The 3,444-nt window shown below is 36.6% G+C and overlaps 1 gene segment (V, D, J or C); it reads right to left on the reverse strand.

Moving 5' to 3' along the window:
- Positions 1-919: 919 nt before the first annotated feature.
- On the reverse strand, positions 920-3,014 carry LOC128644209 (immunoglobulin lambda variable 3-19-like). The segment is given in 3 exon segments: positions 920-1,395; positions 2,583-2,649; positions 2,912-3,014. Coding segments are annotated over 2 exon segments (393 nt in total).
- Between the last annotated feature and the right edge of the window lie 430 nt (positions 3,015-3,444).

A 3,444-nucleotide genomic window follows, 5' to 3' on the forward strand; every position in this document is an offset into this window, starting at 1 on the left:
TGGACCGGCACATACATACACAGATACTGTACATACACGCACAAGCGCATACACACACATATACCTACACAGACACACACATACATACACAGGTACTGTACATACACGCACACAAATACACACACACACATACCTCCATACACACACAAACACGCACATACTTACATACACAGCTAATGTACATATACCCACACACATACACACACACACATACCTACACACACACATACATACAGTACATACACCCACATGGACACGCACATACATACATAGATAATATACATACTGTACACGCACACATATACACACACGCGCATACACACACATACATGTACACACATACATACACAAACACATACACACATACACATACACACATGGACACGCACATACATACATACACAGATAATGTACATATACGCACACACATACACACACATACACACACACATACACACATGCATACATACACAGATAATGTACATACACATACACACACATATACAGACACATACAAACATACACAGGTACTGTACATGCATGCACACACATGCACATACACACACATACGGACAAGCATAAACATACATAAACAGATACTGTACATACACACACAAATATACATACATAGACAGACACATACACATACAAACATACACAGATACTGTACATGCACGCACACACACACACATACACATATACAGACATGCATATATATATATATATATATACATACACAGATACTGTACATGCACGCACACATACACATATACAGACATGCATATATATATATATATATATATATATATATATACATATATACATACATACACAGATACTGTACATACATACACACACAAATATACATTCATAGACAGACACACACATATGCATAAATAATATAAGTATATACAGTATATTTCTCTTCACGTTTTAAGATTTAATCAGCTACGTAGGTAACACAGGAAATACAGAGATTATTTTTGTTGTGACATTTGTGAAACCTTAGTGAATGTAAGCAGCTGACTGTACCCCAGCATGCAAAGGGTTACTCAGGATGTTTTATGTTGGCTTCAGTTCGGCTGTGTGCGGCTGTGCCAGCAGAACAGAAATACACTGCAGAGTCTTGTATCTCAGCTCCGGTGAGAATAAGGGCAGATCTCAGGATATGATTTCTTTCCATTGACCATTTGCCTTTAAACACATCCTCCACATTAGTGCTTTTTTCTGCTGTTGACGAAGCAATAAACTTCATCCCTTGCTCTGGTTTCTGCTGATACCATAACATGGCGTAGAAGGTGGTCTCATCCTGATTGCACAGAAGTGTCACAGAGCCTCTCTCTTGCACTAACAGGAGCTTTTGTTCTTGGGTTACAGTCACCCCCAGGCACAGACCTAGCAAGAGACAGAGGGGTAATCATTTTATGGAGTAAGGACACATAGCACAGAAATGGCTTTACCCAGGTCAAAAGGGAACGGAAATTTAAAGAGATGTTTTGCCTCTTATTGATATTTAATCCTTTGCTTCGGTCAGAATTAGAATGTGTAGAAATGCATTTAAGTTTGAATTACAAGAATTTTTTCACTATTCGTCCATTAGCAAAAATGTTTCTAGTATAAGTTATTAGTGATTGTCTGTGGCATACTCACATATCCTGTGAGGGTCTGTGCACCAGTGTTCAAGCTCAGATTGCTGCAGATGGTGTGTATTGCTTATGTAAAGACATCATTTGTGTCATTTAAGCCACCATTGATAGCTGTTTGAATACTGGTACACGGCCCTCACAAGATATGTACATATGCCATAGGAAAACAGTCATTATTTTTACTAGAAGAATTTTTGCTAATGGCAGTATATTGAAAAAATGCTTCAATTTCACATTGAAATGCACTCATTCACATTTCATTTTTTACCTTTCTATCCCTTTAATTGGCTTGTTTTGTAATATTATTTCTCTCATCTCTGCTATTGGCTTATGTTGTCCCATAGTATCCTTAAAGGGACAGTAAAGTCCAAACTAAACTTTCAGATAGGGCACTTCATTTTAAACAACTTTCCAATCTACTTTTATCATCAAATTTCCTTTTTTTTTTTCTCTTAGTATATTTTATTAAAGGCTAAACCTAGGTAGGCTTATAGACTACAGTTCACCTCTTATCTCACAGTCTGGCTGTGAATAGCTAATAAAATGTACTGTTTGTTCATTTGTGCCATAGAGATAACATTGTGCTCACTCCAGTGGAGTAATTTAAGAGACAGCACTAATTGCCTGAAATGTAAGTCTGTCAAAAGCACCAAGATAAGAGGGCAGTCTGCAGAGGCATAGGTACAAGGTAGTTATAGAGGTAAAAAGTATATTAATATAACAATGTTGGTTATGCACAACTGGGGAATGGGTAATAAAGGGATTATCTATATTTTTAAACAATAACATTTTTGGTGTTTACTATCCCTTTAAACCATTCCTTTCTCTGTGTGCCTCACACAGCAGGCTATGCTGCAGCTATTACTCCTTGGTATCTCTTCAGCCATCTCATACATTCCTGATTACAAAGTGCCACCAATATCTCAGCTATCTTACACGGCAGGCACGTCCATATTAGGAGTATCGCTGAGTCTTCCCACATGTTACTGATCTCTGTGTTGTCCTGTAACAAAAACAACTGTTACACAATGTCACAGCTGCTAACAAATAACACAAATATTTCATTGAAAAGAATTTTGTAAATCATGAAATAGCAATGCATTCATTTTAATAATGAAGATCCTTTTCATGTGCATGGGAGCAAGATAACCCTATATATATATATATATCATTTTCACTTTCTTTTATTATTTATTTATTATTTATTTCACTGTGATGTTCTGTATTAGCAAATAATTGTGTGTTCACCCTATTGCCTGTTTTACCTTTATGTTCTGCTGTAGAGGCCTCTGGCTAGTCGCTGTCTTGTCTCTGCGATGGTCTCATGACTGTGATTGCTTCACAAAAAGAGGTCTCCTATTCTCATGTCACTCAGGAAGTGGGATATCTGGGTGTTTACCGTTGGGCTGATGCCATACTTGTGCGATAAATTACCAAACATAAAATAGCGTTATGCCTATTCTAAAAAAAAACACCCCAAAATAAAAAAAATACAAACTATTCTACTAGACTACAAATATAGCTCCTTTTGTAGGGCTTTGCCCTAACGTAAATCAGCTCTCTTTTGTGAAAAAAGCACTACACACTTCTAACATTAACCCCCCAAAAAAATGTATAAAAAAAAAAGTGCCCTGAAAGGGGCATTTGGCTGGGCATTACCCTTCAAACAGCATTTAGCTCTTTTGTTGCCCATAAAAAATATATATAAAAACCCTAATTAAATTTAAAAAAAAAACAACCCAAAAAAAAAAACTAACACTAAACCCCTGAAGATGTTACTCATCAAAGATGAATCCGG

Source organism: Bombina bombina, unplaced genomic scaffold, assembly GCF_027579735.1.
Source record: "Bombina bombina isolate aBomBom1 unplaced genomic scaffold, aBomBom1.pri scaffold_595, whole genome shotgun sequence".
NCBI classification, from domain to species: domain Eukaryota; kingdom Metazoa; phylum Chordata; class Amphibia; order Anura; family Bombinatoridae; genus Bombina; species Bombina bombina.